The sequence below is a fragment of the Cydia strobilella genome, chromosome 8 (genome assembly GCF_947568885.1).
Source record: "Cydia strobilella chromosome 8, ilCydStro3.1, whole genome shotgun sequence".
Lineage (NCBI taxonomy): Eukaryota > Metazoa > Arthropoda > Insecta > Lepidoptera > Tortricidae > Cydia > Cydia strobilella.
The window spans coordinates 6,395,016-6,418,616 of record NC_086048.1 but is presented as its reverse complement, the minus strand read 5'-3'; the positions used below and the strand labels follow the sequence as shown (position 1 = coordinate 6,418,616).

The window sequence follows — 23,601 nt, the reverse complement described above, 5'->3', positions numbered from 1 at the left end:
GTTTGTTTTAAATAGTTAAAATTAAAGAAATTACATAATTATTTTGTTTAATATCAATGTTTTATTATTAAATATAAATATATTTGAGCTTACATAATAGCTTAAATTACATGGTAATTTAATTTAATTTATTTATACATTCTTACCGAAAATGAAATGTCATACTGTTAATATTACACAAATCGTAAATTCGTTGCAGTTTATTCGAGTTAGGGTTAGGTAATAGCCAATATATCATATTTGGTATGTGATATGATGTAACAACTAGATCGTGGCTAAAATAATGGTTTAACTCTATCAAATAAACCACGCAAAGGAACTCCCAATAACGGACCTCTTATAGGCGAAAGGAATTTATATAAAATTTGTCTACTTGGAAACAGAATTTGCGCCACATACGAAAACATACTATAAACTATCTCGTAAAGTGCTCGAATGTATCCAGTTAAAACGTTAAGATGAAATGACAGGAGTGGGACTTTGAAAGCGAAATCCATTATAGGGGAGTTCCAAGGCATAATCTGCCTGGACCTCCCCTGGAGTCGTCGTTAAATCAGCTATCAATGGCGTGGGCGAATCTATAACAGTAAAGGAAGGTGTCGCATCTGGTCCGGGGTACACTGGGTACATTCTCGACTCTGATTCTCTTTGAATAAACTTTGGCGTTTCCCCTTTAACATCATTAGCTTCAGTATAGACGGCGGCTAAATGTATTCTGTCAGTCTTGATGTTTCCGGTGTCGAGATTGGACCACGAGCGCGAGAGCGGCGGGGGCGTGCCGGCCATCACGGAGGGGGGAGGCCAGTTGTCTCCGCTTCGCTTCTCGTAATGATCGTAAGGGGGGTAAGAATGGTAGAATCCGTAGTTCAGCGGACTTGTACCAATCTGGAACAGAACATCTATTAACACGTTATCAAACATGGCTGGTAAAAGTGCAGGAAAGCCTAACTGTGTGTTGTTGTTAAATACTGTTATGTTTGTTTTTTAATACTTAAGTTACATTATGAGAGAGTTAGGTTTCGTTTATGGGCAGGCGTTGAGTGACTAAATTTTAAACATACCGTAATATAAAGTATACAGTGTAGTCACACTACTACAGGTTCACAAAAAAAATACACATTTTAAAAGACCAAAGTTGCTATATATAGCTAGAATTTAGGTCAAGTATGAACTCACTTGGTACTAGTATTGACTATTAGGTACCCATAGCAATATCATTTTTATAAAAATTAGCTAATGATATGTAGGATCATTCATGCTTCACAGGTAGTTCGATATTCGGGTCACCCAACGCGCCCCAGATACATAAACGAAGCCTTAAGAGGTGAAATTTATTAAGGAACCAGGTATCATACCTTTCCCCTGTCAAGAAACCCATCATTATAGTCTACCTAAAAAGGAATTGTGTTATCATGTAATGTTAGTGAGTATATTAATAGTGTTTGTTACTAAACAATTTTTTTATCGTTAGTATATTAACTAGGTTATGTTTTGTTTGTCATTAGTTTGGTATTATTTAAATAAATCAACAATATAACAGTGATGTATAAAATAAAACAGTTCTGGCATACAAAAGTCAACTGTTGCTACTTCGTTGTATTTAGTCCTTTGAAAATTAATATATTTAATATGAAATCTAAATAAATACTAATGAATAAATATTTACCTTTTTTAATCCTTGTATAGAGGCCAAGATTAGAGCCATTTTGGCAAGTAGGAGAGCTTTCCCGCCGAGAACGGCGAGGAACTGAAAACCCATAGGTATCAACACCATTCCGATAGACACGATGCCAAACATCATCATCACCATCATCTGATGGCGGCGGCGGCCTCGGAACTCAGCTGAAACAAATTAAAAAAAATATTCTTCAAGGCAATACAGCTCAATTTCATGTTCCGCCCAAACAAAAAATATCTTTATAGATTTATCTTCATGATTTATGAGATAGAATAGGACATAATATTAGCTGACTCAATAATAGGGTGGGTGAGACTTAACACCTAGGTCAAGGTCAAGGGAATCCTGGCCAAGATGGGGCACGCTGACAACACCGATTGTCGTATGTGTGGCGAAGAGGAAGAGACAATAGAACACCTTATGTGTGAATGTCACGCCCTCGCCAGACAAAGAATGAAGGACTTTGGAACAGGCTACCTGGTACCAAAGGAATTCAAAAAGCTACCCATAAGGTCCATCATCCGGCATATGGAGATGGTGGGGAAGGCTCTTGAGTAGCGGACGGATCTTTCCTAGGGGGTAACTGCACAAAAGATCCCTATGGGTCGAAGTGTATCCGTAAGGGCCCTCGAAACTATAAGATAAGATAAGATAAGATAAGATAAGATAACACCTAGGTACCTCTTGCGTCGAACGATGGTGCCTAATATGACAGTTCCTTCAATTTCCTTTTGGTTGGGCTTGTAAAAAAACACAAAATTACGTGACAACTAACTACTTCATATAAAAATAAACTGTCAAAGGGACTATCATTCGACGCGAGGTAGAGGCACGTAGTATAGGTTCTATCAAGTTCGCAAAAGTTTCCTTAGAAATTTCTGTCACAAAAAAGTTAGTAACACTTATTTAAAATATTTAAATATGTATAGTTATCCTTATTTCGTATATTAGCTCCAAGAACCTTATTAGCGATACCTTATCTAACTCGTTTTTGGGGTTCCGTATCCAAAGGGTAAAAACGGGACCCTATTACTAAGACTTCACTGTCCGTTCATCTGTCTGTCTGTTTATCTATCTGTATCTACCAGGTTGTATCTCATGAACCGTGATAGTGTTGCCGCTATAACAACAAATACTAAATACAGAATAAAATAAATATTTAAGTGGGGCTCCCATGCAACAAACGTGTTTTTTCTTTCGTTTTTTGCGTAATGGTACGGAACCCTTCGTGCGCGAGTCCGACTCGCACTTGGCCGTTTTTTTTTACTTTTTACAGTCAAAGGTAAGATTTGTATTGTTCACAGATACTCGATTATTTTTAAAATAAGAAATAAGTAAAACAATTTGCCATTTAATACCGCCCACTACTACATCCCACCAGTTACAAGAAACACTCTACTAATTGTCAATTAGGAAAATATCGTAGAAATGTGATGGGCTATACCGAACTGCAATATTAATTGATAGTAGTTTTGGTTGCTTTGAACGGTTTCTTCATCCTCGCTTTATCCCGGCATTTTCATGGAAGCCTGGAGTCCGCTTGACAAGTAATCCCATGAATTGACGTAGGCACTACTTTTTACGAATGCGACTGACCCAGAAGGGACACTAGGCCTTATTGGTCTGCCGGTTGGCCGTATTGGTTGGCCGGTTCCCTCGCGATGTTTTCCTTCACCGAAAAGCAACTGGTAAATATCAAATGATGTTTCGTACATAAATAATTCCGAAAAACTCATTGGTACGAGCCGGGGTTTGAACCCGCGACCTCCGGATTGAAAGTCGCACGCTCTTACCGCTAGGCCACCAGCGCTTATTAATATCTTTCAATAATTACAAAGATAATATTTAATTACACAATGAATTAATATTCAACATTACGGATGCTCCGTGGTTTTCATAATAGAAATACCTAACGATATTAATTTTATTTCAAAACAACTAACTTTTACACATTTACGGGTCTCAAATTACTTGCAGTTTAATTTTTAATTTTTAGGGTTCCGTACCTCATAACGAAAAACCCATCCGTCCGTCTGTCTGTCAAGACCCTTTATCTCGAGAACGCTTCGCGGTATAAAGTTGAAATTAAAACCATAATTATACTCAGGTCTACAGTCCCTTGAAGCTGTGAAAAAATATACGGCCGTTTATGCCGCAAAAAAACGTATATTTAGACACTCAGGAGAATCAAAATTCATAGGGTACTTCCCGTTGACCTAGAACTATACAATTTAGCAAGTAATATCTTATTACACTACAAGTAAAGGCAAAAATATCAAAAGTATTTTGTGAAAAAAAAAATTGTACGGAACCGTCGGTGTGCGAGTCCGAATCGCACTTGTCCGGTTTTATTTTATTAGGTTCGACATTGGAATAATGTAAATGCAACAATATTTGCAATTATGTTTGTATTGATTCACATTTGACAAGAACTAAACTAAAAATATTTTAGTCCCTCCTTAATTAATTTCTTCCTTTTATAATCCGTTTGTATTCAGGTAAATACCTTTCTCTGGCGTCTTCGCATTCTCGAAGTCGAACTTGATGACATGGGTTCGCAGTACCTTCGCCATTCGCTGCATCGCAAGAGTACGCCACTCGCCTTCCTCAAGCTCCTTCTCCGACCACGAGCTGAACATGCACATACAAGGTATAATTGCGACATCAGGTTCCTATTTCACCACGGTGACAGGTGAAACAATTATAAAACATCACTAAACTTGCTGACGTCACAGGCATCCATGGGCTACGGTTACCACTTACCATCGGGAGGGCCGTATTCATGTTTATTTAAAAAAAATTATATCGCCAAAAACAAATATTTATCTTGGGAAGTTTATGATGATGCTCATGACAATTATCACAAGATTTAAAAGAATTGAAAGGAAATTAATTCTGTGTCGGACGGAATTTCGTGACAATTGTCGTATTTCTTGTGACACTTGTCATTTGCTTCGCAATATAAGTACTTATTTATTGGCGATATAATGAAGTTGTTTTTTTTTTTAATAAAATTTTGGTGGCATACAAGCACACCGCTCGTCCGATGGTAAGCGGTTACCGTAGCCTATGGAGGCATGTGACGTCAGTAACAGTGATGTCAATAATTGTCGCACCTGTCACCGTGGTGAAATAGGGGCCAGGGGTACTAGCCAAGATCACACATCGCACATCGACAAACACCAAACGTAAAATTTTCACGGTCTCCAAGTATGGTTCAGAACAGCTTTATGAATATTTAACTTTTACTTTTAGCTCAACAACGTTCAACATGTAAAGTTTGCGATGCCATTGTGTTAAAGTTATTATCCGCTTTAATTATTTATAAGCTTGTCTTATGGATAATATGTTAAGATATGGGTTTTAGAGAGCACGCTCAGATTATTCCATTAAGGTTTAGCCAGCACTTTTTGAAAAATCTTAGCGCTTTTTTTACACACTTTTTTATTTACACACTTTTATTTAGCTTCACTGCGTATATACCTTTGTATGAATATATAGTGCTTCAAATCTTGGACCTAAAATTTAAACCACTTCCCGGTATCTGATTCAGTTGAAATTTAGAGTACTATCGTAATTCCGGTGACAATGCAATAATATGCTAACATGGAGGTGTTCTGATGATGCAGCCGGTAGGTAGCCAAAGGAACTCCTCGATGGAAAAACACAAACACATCAAGTTTAGGCTCATTAGAAAGGTCTTAAGAAGTACTCGATAGACATGCAAATTAGAAGAAGTACAGTCAGCAATAAAAGTGTGTCACAAAAAAATTTTTTTGACAGTTACTTGTTTGGATCATAATTGCCAAAAAATAAGAATAGCAATCTTCACGAACGAGCAGAAAAACACGAACATTTCATTCAATTTCTAACATAAACTACATCATCATTGAAATTTGCTTTAAAAAATGCGTTGGTTTTTGATTTTTTTAAATAACAATTCAATGACAATGATACCCGCGATCCCAGGCAGTCCAGGCACACACGGCCGTCCACTCAGTGCTCAACAATGATACCCGCGATCCCAGGCAGTCCAGGCACACACGGCCGTCCACTCAGTGCTCAACAATGATACCCGCGATCCCAGGCAGTCCAGGCACACACGGCCGTCCACTCAGTGCTCAACAATGATACCCGCGATCCCAGGCAGTCCAGGCACACACGGCCGTCCACTCAGTGCTCAACAATGATACCCGCGATCCCAGGCAGTCCAGGCACACACGGCCGTCCACTCAGTGCTCAACAATGATACCCGCGATCCCAGGCAGTCCAGGCACACACGGCCGTCCATTCAGTGCTCAACAATAATACCCGCGATCCCAGGCAGTCCAGGCACACACGGCCGTCCATTCAGTGCTCAACAAGCTGCGTAAGGAGAAGGACCTGCGGTGTCAGCATGGTTGCATTTTTATCACCTGTCACTATGCCTGTCACTTTCGCACTTACCTCCTTGTTAGAACGTGACAGGCATGACGACAGGCGATAAAAATACCGTGCTAAGCCCGCAGAACTTACGGCGCCTTAAGAATTCACCAATAGCTGTTTGCTTACTAAGTATGAGCCGCAAATTATATGCATTATGTAAACGCGTATTTATGAAATACTAAAAATGTTTTTCATGAACATAGTCCTTTGATTCTATTGAAGGTTTGACATAAAGAAGAAACCCTTGAAACTAAGATATATTTAAAATATAGAAAAATAGCTACTCGCGTTTTTAAATAAAATTATCGAGCAAAACATGTCGAGCAATTTTTGAATCAAAACCCTGAGTAACCCAATTAATTAATCGAGTTTTATAAAAAAAAAATCCTTAAGTTTTATTATAAGTAGACAAAACATTAGACTGTCATATAAAATTATTTATAATTTTATCAATTAAAAATCTCAATCTCAATTGCCTAAAATATATAGGTATACCTAATAATTTATCACATAGGATCAACGTTAAAATTTCTTTCACATCACGTTTGCCATGCAGTAGAACGCTAAAAAGGCCATTGAAATATTAAGATCATTATTTTATATTAAATATAACGCTTATATTAAATAGAGATATTCAATGGTATAACATATTTGGATATATAACAGAAATTAATATAAATCAGACTCCAGAGACATATATTATGAACTAAAAATTACTTAATTATTTAATTGGAGTATTAATACTGTTCCAAAAATTTCTAATTAAGTACTCAAATAAAGCAAATTTATGAGGTACAAGATAAATTATAAACCTGAAACAGTTAATTATAATTAATAGAAATATTGTTTATTATATAAGCCATTGCTTAGTTTTTCATGTGTGTAATTCATTGAACATAAAGGCGTTAATTTATTTGCAAGAATATTATTATGAAATCAGATTACCTAGTCAAAAACACAGACAATACCAAAATAAAGTTGTGCGTTGCGATTTGTCTGCATCATTGTGTAGGTAATAAGCAGTGTTTATTATTCATATTGCATATTTACCAAAGGCGAGCATGTGCCTCATGCAAACCAAAATACAAAATAAATATAGCAAATAAGTATAAGTATGAGCTCACATAACGAACACAATGAGTATCATATAAACATCATCAGTTCAATGAATAAATAGGTACTATATTTACATTTCTAAATATTACATTCATTGAAAAGTGGCCTTAAAAAATATTTTGAAATTAAATGAGTTTTGCTTTCAATGAATACCTAAGGGAGTTCTCAGAAAATAGTGAAAACAAGCAGCGTGATTAAGTTAATCGCTGTCAGTTATGTAAAGACAATTAAGCATGAAGTATTTATGGGAATCAACTTTTTGACTTTTTACATTGTACAGTCGCCATCAGATATATCGGAGCGGCCGAGGTGCTCAAAAATATCTGAACACGCACCTAGCGCCTTGACAATAGAGGCGTGTTCAGATATTTGTGGGCACCTCGGCCTCTCTGATATATCTGATGGCGCCTGTAATATCGCTTATAGTTTATGAAATGAACACCAAAACCAAGTTTTTATTAAAATTTAATGCTACATGATCGTCAGTCACAAATCTGACAGTGATTAACTTTTCTTAACAACTCACGCTAATTGAGTAGGTACACTAGTTTCTGAAAGCTCTCATAAACAAAGATAAAATAAATAGGTACGCTTTGAAGGAGTTACTTAAAGAAAGACGTGCATTTTACACTTCTTACCAAGCTAAAAGTTAAAACTTCGTTAAGTAAGGTCATAAATGTTTAGTAGGTTTGTCTGATATGAGGCGAATGCTCGCTTGTTAATTGATGATAAAGCGACAGGTTGAAAGTCGGTCATTAATGATGGGCTGGGCATTAATCATTTCGCAATCTGAAACTGGAGCGGTCAGTTGCGCAATTTTATTCGATACTTACTTTGCATGACGTTCACAAATTACATATCGGCCACTCACCCTTGCACCATATTTTTATACATAAATATGTATATTTAAGCAATATTTTTGTCATAGGCTATTTAATTGAACACTAATAATAAAATTTACAGGTCATTATAATTTACAAACAAAAGTGTTGTGACTTGATAAACATAGATCAGAGCCAACGGACACTATAATACTGCCAACATTGTTATAGGTAACTTCAATAATGTTATCTATCAAGATCAGAGGGGACATAGAAACCAATTCCCAGTTATTGGAATGTATTGCTATCCGTGTAGTGATGACGTATAGGAACCAATTACGTTCAAGCTTCCGACCTATAAATGGAACACCTACATACAGGGTTGGGTAGATTAAGTGTCCTAGATTAAAATAGCCATATAATTAAAACAAAACGTCCAATCTATGCTATATTTTTTCCTGTTCTTAGTAGCTATGGCAGGTTTATATCGTTTTCGTATAATTTAGGGACAAGGAATTCATTTGTGAAATAATTACTATATCTTTCCATACAAAAAAAAAGATTTTTGTACAAAGAATTAAAATGTTATGTAACTTTTTGTGATAATTTTGGCTGTTATAATCACAGTGTGGCGATTTGCACTAAATAAAATAAGCGGTTTTGACTAAATTAATTGCTTTAACTGTTTCAAATTTTAGGTATCTATCTACCTCAAACGGTCTCTGAGAAAAACGCATTTAACTGATTTGCAAGACCGAAGTGATCCCATAAGTGTTTCGTTTGTCAAAACAGTTTTGCACGGAACACTAAAAATGGATAATATAGCCCATTTATTCTTCATTCTGGTAGTTGCTGGCCCCTTGTATTGATTATACCATCTAAAATACTGTATTATGAACACGTTTCATGAGTTTTAAAACTAACATGGAACTTAATCGCGTACAAACTTAAGTTAATTTGTCGAAGAAGTCTTATCGTAATTGTTTATAAATTATTTTAAAAAGACTCAATTTGCCCAACTGGGGTAATGGCGTCTAAATTTCCGTTTAAAAAAACATCTCTATACGTTTTAAATACAGCGCAACGAAAAAGTTACTTCACGAATTATCTTGGCAAACTATTGTAGAAAGCACGCAGTAAAAGAATATTTCAATACACTTCTTAAATATGGGGTTAAAGGAGAGAAAAAAAAATCAAGCTAACAGTAACGCATTTATCCCGGTTGACCTTAGTATAAGTTTTTGTATATGACTTTGGTGACTGGATTTTATTTTTTCCCATTATAACAAAGTACTTCTATTTGGTATAATGTACAATAAATACATGCATGGCATTCGCTGATGTAAGTTTGATTAAAGTTCCGAATAAAATATTATTCCGCATATTAAAACTTATGGCGAAGTAGTAGGTATCTTTATACTAGTACTATACTTAGGTACTTACGAGTATTTACGTACCTACTAAGTTTATTAGTTTTTTTACTAAATTCGGTTGTTATGTATCTAATATCTCAATAGGATCTATTTTTAGAAACGGACGACTTTTCTAATAATAGACGCCGCGTCAATTTACCATTGAAATAATAGAAATTCAATGAGCGCTTACACAAGAAAAGTCGAAATAATGTAAATTTGATACTATTTTTCGACGAAATTCAGGACTTTATGCTCATTGTTAAAAACAATTAGTACTTGTTCCAGTAAGAGCGTTTCCTTATCAAAATTCAAAAATTCAAAATTCTTTATTGCGTAAGACACACTTAGTTTATAATATAAGGTGATGGAGCCACCTGGTAAGTAAAAATGCCTGTGTTGGGTGGCGCCGCTCTTCCTTCAGGTTACATAACTATATCATAAGAATATTGCACTTATGCTTATCTTAAGGAGTATAGGTTTAAATATCAGAAAAAGGACTTATTAAATTAGTTATGATTTTTTTATATGAGCCTATACTATCGCCGCAATAATTAGCGACGCTATGCGACTTAGGTACCTTTTGCCGTGAAATGTTACATATCTTTACTATTTCATATCTAGTAAATCTCTAATTCGTTTCTCGAATCGCGCCGTAAGTCATTTTAATCAGGACTTCAACACATAATCATGTTGAACTTTGGGTCAGTGGACAATGGACATACCTAACTAGCAGCTGAACGACCAAAAAATTTATTGCCATTACGTTACTGTCACCCACCTGGTATAGTTGTCGGGCATCACATTTCCAATCCTGTCCACCATCTCAAACCGCACTAAATTGACCCCTTCAGCAATGGGCACTATGTCTGTGCTGAGCGATCGGTCCAATGCCCTCAAGGTCTTTCGCTTCATACAACGCACGAACTTCGGAAAGTATTCCTTGTGGTCGATTACATCTTTCACGTCGACTAGCTAGAAACGATAATAAATATAAATAAATCAACATATGTATCACATATGTATGTGTTCTTGTCCAAAGGATCGGAATTGCCATTCAGCGGGGGAATTGTAGCCAGCATTATGGGCACCCTTCCGCAGGGATCAGAACTGGGGGACTTTTTTTAGTTAGTTTTAATTTATTTTATAAGTTTATAGTTTTATTTTAATTTAAGATTAGTTATTTTATTTTAAATGTAATTTTTATAGTGAAGTTTAGAAATTACATTTATATTTACATATTATTTTGCACCAAGTGATGGGTAAATAAGTTCTGTGTGTGTTTTAACATGTAACAATTTTATTACATTCATTTCGCTAATATTGTTATTGCATGCATATAAATGTTAATACTTAAATACAAACGTGTCATGCTCAAATAATTTGTGTATTCAGCCTTTACACAACATTAAGTATTCATCGCTTCGAAACGAAACCTTACTAAATTAAGTTTACGCCTCTCAGCGGGGTAACGGCTAGACGTTAATATATATACATAGAATACCCTGACAACAGCGACTGTCAGGCCAATTCGAATTTAGTCTTTACTACTAAAATACCTAGGCAGTGAAAATTGTATTATTTGTAAGAAACTATTATGTTTTTTGCCTGGCAATTAGGTAATATTTGAAGTTTCTTAGTTTAAGGGTCGGCAACGCGCATGTAATATCTCTGGTGTTGCAGGTCTCCATAGGCTACGGTGACTGCTTACCATCAGGCGGGCCGTATGCTAGTTTGCCATCGTCGTGGTATAAAAAAAATTGAGCTTATATGTTTTTAAAGCTTAAATGCAAATAATACCTACACTAAATTATTTTTATTAAATTTTGTACCTGCTAGGTTTTAGATTTTAAAAGCCAGGCACACTTGTTTCTAATTGCCTGCGGTATTAGCGAGCATCTGTTATTCAGTAAGCCGATTATTGAGGTACCCGGCGGAGATTAATGTATTAATCAAAGCTAGGATAGGGGTGGAATGGACATTCAAAGTATTAACTTCGAACTATTAAAATGAAAGGGAAAATGAACAGGTTTATTAATAAACCGAGCCGGACTCATATTTAATTGTTAAAGTTTGGATTAAAGCATATGAAATACATTCGTGAAAAAGAGCACCAATAAGCGATGATTTTATAAAATAATTTAGACCTTGTTTTGATATTCTAGACACTAAAATGACAGTTCGATTGCCCCAAGGTATCCGACCGATAATTTATACAAAATTGAACAAAATGATGCTTATTGCTTACTAGCGACCCGCCCCGGCTTCGCGCGGGTTGCACAAAACCTTACCAAACTACACACCTAAACCTTCCTCAAGAATCACTCTATTGATAGGCGAAAACCGCATGAAAATCCGTTCAGTACGTTTTGAGTTTATCGCGAATATACATACATACAAACAGACAGACGCGGCGGGGCTTTGTTTTATAAGGTGTACCTAGTGATTGGGTAGTAGACTGAAAAATCCAACTGTTATTATAGTCTAAAATATAAAAGCAGATTATTCTTGGTAAAATTGGAAAAAAATATTGAATAAATAGGTAAGTAACATCGTTACAGCTATCATTCACTAAGATCTCTGTATACCAACACCAACTAAAGGATGACTCACGTTAGACCGGGCCGTGACCGGGCCGGAGCTTCCGACGCTTACTTTTCTATGACATGACAAGTGATCACGTGATGCTTTCCATAGAAAACGAGGTCACGGCCCGGTCTAACGTGAGTGATCCTTAAACGTCCAACTAACCTAATGTCAAAAGTTTAAAAAAGTAACATGGCCTACTTTCTTTGAGCAGTCTCTCCACAGGATTCTGACGACATCTGCTCCCTCGAGCCAGATATCTGCGATGAAGTGGCTCATGTGTGCGTCAGGGTCTTCTTTCTTCTCCGCATTTACTGCCGACATCAACGCCACAGCCAAAACCAACTTTACTGCTGCACTCATACTGTTTCCTTTGTTTATCAGATGCTATAAAATAATTATCTTGTACATCCGTAATGCCATGACTAGATTTCACGCCGAATAAGATACATAAAGTCGATGGTGTGTCTGCAATTATACGTACGACTAGATTGTTAAACACATTAAAAAATATAATTTTGAGATAATTATAGGGTGATATATAAAAAAAATCTATTAAAAGGATTTGAATGCAGGTAATAAGTTTTCAAGCACACAATTAAATTATTTTAAATTTCAAAAGTTCACTAAGTATTATCATAAAACTAACAATGCTTCATGTAACTATTGCATTTCGAATAAAACTCACAGATAAATAAACGATAACTTTACACCGTTAAGGCAGACACCATTGGCTCGAGCTAATTTACATTTGGCTCGAATAGAACTTACCAATACAACAGAAACTCCCTGAACCAATGTTGTGTGTGTAACAGGCACAAAGAACTGATAAAATAAACTAACTGGTAACTTCGACTGTATGCTGCCAAGGTCACGCTTGGAATGGAAAATGTCACTTGGCCCCTTTAAGTTATATGAACGATGGAAAGCGATTTTCTACGCGACCAACGACCAAATCATGTTAATGGATGACCACTCATACTTGTACGTTAGTTGGCGCATATCCATGACGAACGTCCGATATGTAATTGTAGTATTTTTTCACATATTGGTACTTACCCCTGTTATTTACAAATGCCTGCTTTCATTATACAAACTAGGTTATCGTGTGTGTTGGTTTTTATAGGTGAAATGGAATTACCATAACTAAAATTAAATTTATCTGGTTCGCAAACTTAAATTTGCATGCTTCGCCTAAAATATTACCTAAATAATAATAAAAGGGCTCATCATCATCTTCTTCCTTGCCGCATCCGGCAATGGCGACCCCATTAACAATTCTGGTCCGGATTATGAAATGCCCTAATGTGGCTCGCAAAACCAAACTTTGTCTTGAAGATGCGGTCACAGGATGCGCAATGGAGTTAACGCAGCCTTGAACACTTAATCAAAATATACGCACACCATGCGTACCACCGGACTAGCTCTATGCTTTTCTGCTGGAGAGTTTTCCTGTCCAGTCTGACATGGGTCTCCACACGCCAGCCTTGTAATCACCGCGCTTAACGACACCTGCCGTACCATCTTAGGCTGACTCAAGCTTAGTAAGCTTTACCCATTAGCTAGTGTGGCTCCCCCTGATATCCTCAGGGAGGTAGCCTGCGCTATCGAAAAGCACAAACAGGAGAACGACCAGCGGCACCCCTTACATATGGACATATTCCGCCACCTTCTCGTCTTAAAAGTCGCAGCCAGGGCTGTCAACATCGCTGCCTACTGGGCATCCATCGTATGAAAAAGGAACCTCGGCACCAAAAGAAGAAGAACCCGTTTAAAATAATTTTAATATGTTTAAATATCCTCAAGTCATCGACTGTCAGATTTAAGTCTCGTGATCACCTACGTAAAGCGCAAGCTAATTATTCATTTACCGTAAAATAAATTAGCGCTCACTTACCAACCGACCGAAACCGGCCTTTGTGATGCAAATCACTTTCGCACCTAGAGTATATTAAACCTTTGACTTTTGTATTTAAAAATATCTTGGGTCATAATATTGACGTTGTGAAATATCAGCGGGTATTGAAGGCTTCGACCTTTGTCCCACGCCGTAACTTTTTCAATCAAATAAATGACTTTTATTTTGATTTACATAGATAATAAATGTAATTTTACCATTTTCTTCATGGGAGCCTAAGGTCCACTTGGCAAACTAATCTCAAGAACAAGTTTTATTGTATAGTAAACTGAATACGAATATTACGGTTTTATACAGAATGGTGTGTTGTGTACAGAACCCCTGGGGGTTAGGGGGAAACCCCTAGGGGGGGGGGGGGGTTACACTAGTGTAAATTTCATTCGATAGCGTTCGCGTTTGTGTTATGTCTATTTTTGTATGGGATTTTGTACAACGCGCCAAGCGGGACGTTTTGGAAATTCAAAATCCCATACAAAAAGACACTTAACGCAAACGCGTACATCACGTCACGCTATCGAATGAAATTTACACTAGGGGTGCAGATGCTAACCCTAAGTGTCACTTGCAGGAATAGATTCAAATACGTCAACGGGTCAATGAAGCTGGAAATAACACATTAACTAATGGATCTGACGCATTCATGCACTACGCTTACACTAAATGCAGTAGGTACTTGCAATATGTAGTAGATGCTATGATAGATATTGCACCCTAAGACAACAGAGGTGGACATGTTAATTGATAGATAACATACGTATGCGACCACTCCTATCGATATTTAAAAGCAGCTCACGGTATCACGATAGACACCCACTGCTTATTAATGTAGAATTTCTCGATTTTTAATCTTGGTCAAATTCTGAGTTGATCGAGATGGGAAGAAAATCCAGAAATTGAATTAAAGTTTTTATAAATTGGTTTTTACGAAGGAGAAAAAGTAAACATTTTTTAATGCATAAATACAATCCGTGTAAAAATCGGTGTTTTTGTTTGTTTGTTCCTTTTTATTCCCACCTCGTTTTTGTAGTTTTTAACCGCTTTTAAATTAGCCATTTTACATCCTAAAAAACTAAAAATAAGCATATAACAAATCGCAATATATAGTTTTCATTGTTTTCTTATAACAATGGCACAATAAAATGTTTAGGTGACTTGTTTCGAACTTTCGATGCTGAGCAAGCATTTTAAGTGCCACTCGAAAATTCAACAATCAGCAAAAATGTCCGATTGCCTCAGTCACACTATAGGTGTCTCAGAAGGATGACTTTGTAGGTTTTCTGGTTGGTTCAGGATAAATGAGTGTCATGAAAATGAAATGAATACATAGTTTGTGAAGTGCGCAAAGTATTTTATTGTTTTACAAGTGACAAAATAGAACGGTAAGTGCTTTTCAATGTCTATCAATTGGCGTTTTGGTTTCTAATAGAAGCCTAAAAGTACGAGTAAACAGGGCTAATAGTCCCCTCAGGGTGGCGTTATACTAATAATAACAAAAAATACCGGAGTGGCGGGCTACCATCAGAATCCAGTAGAGTTCAGAGTCTCTATCGCGTTTGGCGCCAAAACTCATCATTCTCTTGCCCTTGTCCCATTCACTTGGGGTCGGCGCAGCATGTCTTTTTCTTCCATACCTCTCTGTCACCCGTCATCTCATCATTCACTTGCGTTAGTTTCATATCATCTTTCACACAGTCCATCCACCTTTTCCTCGGTTTTCTTCTACTCGTACCTCCCTCCACATTCATTCTTAATGCGCGTTTGGCGCCAAATCTAAATGAGTAAAATACTAATTATGTTGCTTATAAGTGTCCAAGAGCTTGCAAAATGACAAGAATAGAGCTAAGTACCATTAATAATAAATTAATAATGCACCGACTCATAATTCGGAGAAATTTCTCCATTAGAAAACATGAAGGGCAAAAGATGACTACGACTGTAGCATTATGCACTATGAGCATATTAAAAAAAATGTTGGTATGCAAAGATGAAATTTGTAGATTTTCTATCGTAATGTCTCTTTGACTGTAAATAAACTACAGTAATTAATTATGATATGTTTTTAATATATGTATCTTCCATATATCGGACCTTATCTTATAAGTGCGTCAGATATCTCCTGCCGGGCTATGATGCTCGACTGTATAAATGATATAGCTGTATAAATGATGATAAAACTGACATTTTATCCAGTTTTGACGTCTTATCCACTTTTGACAACGATAGCCGGTAAATGATATACTGCATAACATGGTCGTTGGATAATATGTCATTTGTCTAAATTTCCACCTTAAAATTTGATGATAAGTGGATAAGTTAAATGATATATATGACACTTGTCCAAATTTATACATTTTTATATACTTTTGTCCACTTTGACAGCAATAGCCGGTAAATGGCTACGATTGTTGGATAATTAGACATATAGTCGATTTTTGACGGCTAGCCTTTGATTAATTTATCGTAGTGCTCACTGGGCACGATAAGTGGAAACACATGGACTTGAATACTAGAAGGGGATTTGAAATGAAATGAAATGAAAAGTATTTATTTGTCAGAATATGAACATTGATGTGATCTTAAGTTAGAATTAATGCAAGTTCCATCATATTCTATCGTGAAGTTTGGTTTAAGGTCTTTTTGTGAGGATAGTACATCTTTCGTTTGTTCTGCTAAGATCAGCGAAAAAGACTTGTGGAATATAAATTGTGAAATATACCAGTTTTTGGAGTTAAATGTCAGTAAGTATCCGTTTTTTTTTCAATATAATATATACAATTTGGATTCCATTTATTTACATATAATATTATCAATACATTCTTTGTAGGGATGGCAAGATACCATTTCTTCTTGGCAGCTGCTGCTATTGAAGAAAAAGAGGAAAGAAAACTGCAACGACGGGCCATAAGGGATGCATGCAACCCATTCGATATGCCTAACAAGGAGTTTCGTCACATATATAGAGTGCGCAAAAAATTGGCACTCTATTTGTGTGGCGAACTCGACGCCGACCTCAAACCTCAACATGGCGATGGATTGCCGGCACATCTTAAAGTAAAGATATAATGTTGCACTATTCCTCAAATCATTCTTGTCACCTTTACCACCACCTTGATCTTAATACTTGTTTAATAATGACATACCAACTTACAACTCTTTATTTTAGGTTCTAACATCACCACGTTACCAAAGGGGAACTGGACAAGACCATGGCTTGTCCATTGCTCAATCTACCGTCAGCAAGTACCTGGATCAATTTGTGACTGCGGTGAATAGAAGGTATGTCCATTTTGGTACTTAACACCACTGACGCAGGCGATAAGAACTATAATGATGTTCCTTTTATACGGCGTAATCACATACATAGTCAGTAACATTATATTTATACATTTTTCCTAATACATACTTACGTATAATTTTGAGGACTATGAAAAAGAAATAAGGCTTGAATGTGTATTTTTGAAAATTAAAGGTAATTTGAAGTGTTTCTAAATATTTCAATGCATATTCATATTCAAATGTACCTAACTTTTGTTATTAAATGCAACTTCTTTAGGACTTCAAAGCTTGTACTTCCATATTTATGGAAGTATTATTCAATATTAGCTACGTGTAGCTAAGGTACCAAATCATAAAAGTGGTGGGTTGTTTACAGACTTAAGGACAAATGGATATCTCTTCCCAGGAGACGAGCGGTCCCGGCAATCCATCGCCAGAGGTTTACCCGGGTACCTGTCGAGTCGACCCTAGTATATAGTATCCATAATTTTTAGATGTAGGTTTTAAGTTTGTAACTTGTACTTTTTAATATAAATAAATACACATATAGCTAATTAATTTTTTGGTATTTTTTTGTATTAATAGAAATAAATGTGGAACTTAAAGATGAAGTTCATAAGGTAAGTATGCATAAAGCTAATGAAAGTAATTAATATGTACTTTATATCAATTATAAATTATAAATAAAGAATGGGCTTGAAAAATTAGGTAGGTATATGCAACCTTCTCAATGTTACTTCATACAACCAAGTATTGTGTATACGCGAGTCAATGGCTAAAGAAACCTAAAAAGTAACCACGGAATCATATACATTGGACACACGTAGGGAACTTTTGAAATGTTTACGTTTCCCATTCGTAAAGAGTGTCCCAACAGCAAAATCCAACTATCTATATCTCTTTCGCTCATTACTTTTCATATGTAAGTGGTGGTCGAAAATCGTGGGTTCACCCTCGAGTTGTGCTTTAGGTATGAATTTCGGTTAGGGACCGTTTCACACAGACAAGTGGTTAATAAGGATATTCGCTGACTTTGAATATGTTTGACGAGGATGTATTTTCAAAATGGCATAATCGTCAAATGAAGGAGTTTAATAATAAATAATACTTCGTTTTAAAGAACATATTAACTATTTACTTAAATAAAACAAAATTGGGCGATATCGTGAGTATTTTTTGAGAAAAGTTATCTTGAAAAAGAAAAAAACGTTAAATGCTAAAAAATTTGCATCTTTGGTGACAGATTTCACAAAAACTATAAGTGATAGCACTGTGGTGTGTATGAGAGATTAATAGCAAATTTATTAAGGATCACTTCGTTCCTAAAGACTTTTTCTGTATCTTGAACGGTTTCCTTAAAAATTGAGAAAAACCGGGTTACGGGCCCGGGCCCGGTAGGGGGGTGACGCAGAGGGGGGAGGGATGGGGAGGGTTGATGAAAAATAACTTCGATCCATAACGTACATATCCCAATTTAAAAAAGTCTTCCATTAATTATGCCGTAATTTTAGCTAATTTCCCTTACCTAATGATTGACGCGACAGTATCTCGCCGCGAGATAGACTACCCTTCTTTCTGTATGAATTAAAGGGGGTCGGGTATTTTATGTCGTGACGAGATACTCTCGCGCCAAACTCTCTCTCTCTTAAAGGACTCTTAAATGAAGATTACTGTTTACATGGCGGAACAAAAAGTATCATTCATAAGATTAACATATAGGATAGCTTTTACCCCTAAAAGCATCTGCTAATAGGATCAGAGTCACATGGAAAAGCTAGTTACTAAATAAAATACCTAATTCATGCATGTTTGAGAAAGATAGACGCATTTAAAATGGCATGACGGTAAGAAATCCTGCTTCTTCTGATACAGGCTTTCGTAGGGCTCTGTAGGAAAAAGATAGGAGGGCGAACCATTCGTTCAATCCATTAATTGTAATGCAATTATCAATGATACTACATCAGTTACTAGCGGCGATACTCCTCGCCCCATTTGGAATGTGGGGAAAAACTCGCACTGACCCTTAATGAAACAAGTTGGTCCAGGCTACAGCTCTATGTGTTTGTGAAGCTGGAGCTGGTGGTGTGATATTAAAGCGAACAGAGGCCTCGCCGGCGGGTTGCGGAGGCATAAGGTGGGGAACATCTTTGTGTTTACGAGTAATATGCGACTTAAGACCTCGGGACGTGAACACTCGCGACGAGTCAAGACAGTAAGGGGCACGACAACTCAGACAGAGAACTCATTGCATCTAACACCATAAAATAGTAACATAGTAAATGAGAAACTTATCAAATAACAAACACAAACAACAGTATATAATTATGTATAACTAAACAATTCACAATTAACGTCTGGCACGATACTGCAGAGTCGATACTCTCTCGATGTGTGGTGCACGGTGCACCGTCGCGACTAGCGGCGGCAGCGGGGACTTGGTCGGAGCCGGAGCGCTAGGCCTCAGACAGGGCGTCGAAACGAAAGGGGCCTTACGGCAGGCGAAAGCCGGGACTCCAATGGGTAGGCCTAGTTTTTTACAGGCGCCTTCGGGGACATCGGTAAACAATGAATTCGATAGGGTCGTAATCGTAACACAATTTCAAACCGTAGCACAAAATTCCTACATTGCATATTTCCATTTTAAAAGAACATTTTTACATATATATTATATGATTAAAGTAGAATTTTACTACTGCTGTAATGCGACATGCTAAAGACGGTTAAATTTGAGGTGACGGTATAAAAGTTTTACTTTAATAAACGCCTTAAATAAACTCAATTAGAGTTTATTTTTCAAAAGCTTACACCATGGATAATTTTTAACTATCAATATCACATGTACATAGATAAGTGATAGGATGTCATTTAGCCAAATATTCATTAAAATACACTTTAAGTAAACTTGTTTAGAATTGATTTTTCAAAAGCTCAAACCATGGATAATTTATAACTGTCTATGTCATTTGTACATGGATAAGTGGTAGAATGTGATTTAACAATCTATTCTTTAAAATACACCTTAAGTCATCGAGCTTAAAATTGATTTTTCAAAACCTCATCGCTATCATTTGTCACTTATACGTTATCCTCGCGACTTTATACCGAATTAAATCACTTATCAGATATGCCGTCTTTTCACTTATACAATGATAAATGAAATGGTGACAAAGCATCATAGCCCGGCTGGAGATCGTTGTAACAGCCCAGCATATACATATAATATATTATTTACTTAAAGATAATGTTTTGTTGTCAAGTTCTGAAAATAGTGGCGCCATTAGACTGAATTTTGCACCTACCGTAATCCGGTATATTTGCCACTTGCTTCCTGTAAATGACGGTAGTTTTGATGTCTATGAAATGTAGTTTCTAGAACTACTTTTGACTCGATCAACTGGGCGGTTCACCCAGAAATGGCCACATAATAAGAAAATATACCAAAACACTGATTTAAACTTTCACGATTTTTACTCATTATTATTCAACAACGACGGGACTTAATCGCGTAAAATAAGTTTTAAATTTACCTCCGACGTTTCGAGGACGGCGTTGTCCCCGTGGTCTCGGAGAAGACTGGCTAAAGTTGACATCAACATCTTCTAGGCGCCCTTCTACCCGCACTTAAACACCCGCACTTACGCGATTAAGTCCCGTCGATGTTGAATAATAATGAAAATATACCAAGGTTTTTAGGTTAGTAAGTTACGTAGATAAGAATGTAGTTAATTAGTGAGTATTAAGTTGCAGTGCCCTACAGGGTTCATAGCTGATCAAAATTATTATGTAACATCTTATTATGTATCTATGAAGGCAATAAATGACTGAATACTGAATACTGAAAAAAAAACTAAAAACAGAATGAATGAACAACTATTAACCGTGTAACAGGCCCTCCTGAGTATACCTACATGTAAAAGCTGCATGCTTGCCCAGTTTCATGCTTTCTACCGGAGAGCGGACTAACGTATGCGGAGTGAAATCTGGACAAAGTTTTGAACATGTAAAAGTAAACAAAAAAACGACAACACCATTTGTCACTAGACTTATATTGACCGGGATATAGACCGTGATTACCTTTTGTATTATTTGTGAGCTCCTACAACAAATAATACAAAAGGTAATCACGGTCTATATCCCGGTCAATATAAGTCTAGTGAAACTAGCCGTGAATCATTCAAAACTCTAACACCATTTGTGTTGACAATATTTGTGTTTTCGACACCGATGGCTTTAAAGTACCACAACTTGCGTTAAAAATCTCGCATTTGAGTAAACTTTATCTTGCATTTAACGTTGTTAAATACGTTATTAAAATACATGAAAATTTATGAAAAATAACCGTGTTTTTTTTTGTTTTTTAATTTTGTCCAGGTTTCACTCCGCATTCGTTATATATAGTATAGCTATAAAAAAATAATTGATGTAAAGTAGTTATATAACTAACACAAACCACAAAATTATTACATAAAGTCTAAGAGGAAATTCGGCCGCGAAATACCCACTACTACGTTATGAATAATAAAAATGCAAATAAAAAAATCATTTATCCATATTTAAATACATTTGAACGTATTTTTATAAATCTTCATTTTTAGTTTTAAAGTATGTCGATAGATGGCAGTGAATTTACAGTGGTTACAAAATTTACTATGACAGTACCGCTCTATCTTATTATATCCTCTTTGGTACACAGTTAACCATAATAAAATCTGACATTGTGCAAACTGCTATTATTTATCAAACAATATAATAATATTAGAAACATAATTTGTCTGTGATTTTGAGCGTTATATATTCCACATTTGTGTTTAAACAAAACAAATTTTCCAGTTAAAAATATTTTAATATTTTGTATTTATTTATTTATTTAGGTTTGCAAACAGGTGCAATACAAAAAATACTTATAAATGACGAGTTAAAAATAAGATTGCTTGAGTATTCACCCAATTACAGGCAAACACGGCATGCGTGTAACAGAAATGTTGCTTACATATGTTTTTATTTATTTATCCTAAGTACGCTTTTTGAGTCTCCAGAATAGAAGAGTATTATTAGACATCACTGCACTATATGATATACTCTCAGGTCGCATTGACAGTCCTGCTTTGCTGTCGGAGATCAATTTCTCAGTGCCATCTATTAGAACGCGTAATTCCGAGCGCTGCCTGTTTAGTCTACCCAGAGTTCATACCAACTATGCTCAAAATTCGCCCATAAATCGTATTCTAAAACTTTATAATAAACAATTTAGTAGTATCGACTTGTTCGACTGCACAAAATCAACTTTAAAAAAACGAGTTCAGTCACTGCTACTGAAATCTAAAAATAACGACAATTGACGAAATCTAACTAGGTAAATAATTACACACCTTAATCTTTCCGTCTTGCATTACACGCAGTCACAGTCACATACACACACACACGAACACGCACACACAATCACTCAAAACACACACGTACACATGTTATGCAAGCCATATCTAGTTTGTATAGAATGCTTTTTTACTCCCTTCTTTTTTTTGTGTTTCCACTTAGTTATTGCATGTTAATTGTACTTTTGTGGACATCTGTTATTGGTTAATACAAATCATAGTGAACAGAAAACATAGTCTGTTCACTATGATTTGTATTAATTTTTGTATTGCTGTTGATGCCCCAAATAAATAAAATAAAATAAATATAAATCAAAGTAATGCTGATATTAGGTAGTGGAATACAGAAAATAACTAAGCATAGTAATTAGTGAGATTGATACTATCCGTAGTCAAGACAGTATAAGTTTACAATTGTTACGTATAGTTATTTAGGGAGCAAATGATGAATTCTAAACAATTACAACATAAGAAAAAAGTTACACATAGATATTTTGGAATTACGGTTTTATCTTGAATCTATGTAAATATGTTTTGAATTGATTTTGTGTCATATTCTGTTCTGTTTATATATTAAGTTATGCTCTCTACAAAACAAATTCTAGGTATTAAACTATGATAACCAACATTTGTTCTATAAGTATTACATAAGAAAGGCCGAAAATTAGCTAGTCGAGAATGCTTTCGCGGAACAGTCCAATATATTTTTTGCAAAAGCTGTGGGCAGTCCATCGTTCCCGAAGCAATTCTGTGTAGTAGCGTTTGGTCAGAAATCCAACGGCGGTCCTCGAGAGAAATCGTTTTAAAAAACTGTAATCGTTTATGATGTGAGTTTAGTGAGCGCAGTTTCCCCTGGTGAACAGTGAGGAAAAATAATTTTGTATACGTTCGATTCGTTCTACGTGACATTTGTCAAACGGATTCCATATACTAGACATTTTTAATTGTATAAACCAAATTATACCTTATTACATTCTCTTTTCACAATACCCAACAT

At 35.9% G+C, this 23,601-nt stretch overlaps 2 protein-coding genes across 3 annotated transcripts in view; one reads left to right on the top strand and one right to left on the bottom strand.

Moving 5' to 3' along the window:
* The window catches only part of LOC134743532 (serine protease nudel), a 335,679-nt gene that overhangs the window by 291,982 nt on the left and 20,096 nt on the right, over positions 1 to 23,601 (top strand). The window contains exon 2 of one of the 2 annotated variants that reach the window (XM_063677021.1): positions 15,316 to 15,335. The gene's annotated coding sequence lies outside the window, so the exon portion shown is untranslated. Of the gene's footprint in view, positions 1 to 15,189; positions 15,336 to 23,601 lie in introns of those variants that run through there. The other variant, XM_063677022.1, reaches the window with a different exon arrangement.
* Positions 112 to 12,480, bottom strand: LOC134743537 (uncharacterized). The gene is made up of 5 exons (XM_063677029.1): positions 12,240 to 12,480; positions 10,234 to 10,427; positions 4,185 to 4,309; positions 1,667 to 1,842; positions 112 to 885 (listed from the first exon to the last, which is right to left on the bottom strand). Exons 1-5 carry the CDS (start codon positions 12,399 to 12,401, stop codon positions 454 to 456), a joined length of 1,089 nt encoding a protein of 362 aa, XP_063533099.1. The 5' UTR covers positions 12,402 to 12,480; the 3' UTR covers positions 112 to 453.

Bases quoted from the DNA above. Each gene is read 5' to 3' on its own strand.
- LOC134743537 (XM_063677029.1), bottom strand. From the start codon at position 12,401: ATGAGTGCAGCAGTAAAGTTGGTTTTGGCTGTGGCGTTGATGTCGGCA. The intron at 10,428-12,239 runs GTAGGCCATGTT...TATCGTTTCTAG, and splicing joins GGAGAGACTGCTCAAAGAAA to CTAGTCGACGTGAAAGATGT. The intron at 886-1,666 runs GTAAATATTTAT...GTTCTGTTCCAG, and splicing joins CTATACAAGGATTAAAAAAG to ATTGGTACAAGTCCGCTGAA.